Raw genomic sequence first — 644 nt, forward strand, 5'->3', positions numbered from 1 at the left:
TATAATAATGTAAAATAATAATAATATGTAATATATAAAATAATAATAATAAATAAATTTGCGCTTGTGTGAAATAAAAAATATATTAAGTTATAATTCTATTATGTAAGTATTTTATTTATGGTTATGTACATAGTACATAAATTTGAAACTAATATCACGTGAATACATAACCTTTCTACTCTTTGTATATACGTAAAGAAATGAAGAATAAACAGAAAACTTCAAAAAGAAAATTGAGTAACACAAAAATTAAAAATAATGTTACAGAAGAAGAAGAGAATTCAACAAAATCTATATTTAAAGAAGAATCGGTAATGTTTCTTTAATACTACATTCTCATTAATGAAAGATGTACAACTTTTTGATATATATTTTTTAAACTAATAATTTTTTAATAAAAATCTTTTTAATATGAAATAAATTATAGAAATATTATCTTATTGAATATTTTTTATTAAATATATAAATAATTTAAGTATTTAAATATCAAATAAGTTTTATGGAATTTTATCTCATGACAACATATTTTTAAACAAATTTATATATAAGTTGAATTTAAAATATTTATTATTATTATAATATAATAATAAATAATATAATTAAATTATATAATATAATATAATTTTATAATATAATATAAT

At 14.3% G+C, this 644-nt stretch overlaps 1 protein-coding gene across 1 annotated transcript in view; it reads left to right on the forward strand.

The window, feature by feature from the left end:
• Positions 1-203: 203 nt before the first annotated feature.
• LOC102679770 (ribosome biogenesis protein BOP1 homolog) overlaps positions 204-644 on the forward strand; it is a 4,480-nt gene continuing 4,039 nt past the window's right edge. Inside the window, exon 1 of the mRNA XM_006609421.2 lies at positions 204-314. Coding sequence (XP_006609484.1) covers positions 204-314 — 111 coding nt within the window. The remainder of the gene's footprint in view (positions 315-644) is intronic.

The sequence above is a fragment of the Apis dorsata genome, unplaced genomic scaffold, assembly GCF_000469605.1.
Source record: "Apis dorsata unplaced genomic scaffold, Apis dorsata 1.3 scaffold_56, whole genome shotgun sequence".
NCBI lineage: Eukaryota > Metazoa > Arthropoda > Insecta > Hymenoptera > Apidae > Apis > Apis dorsata.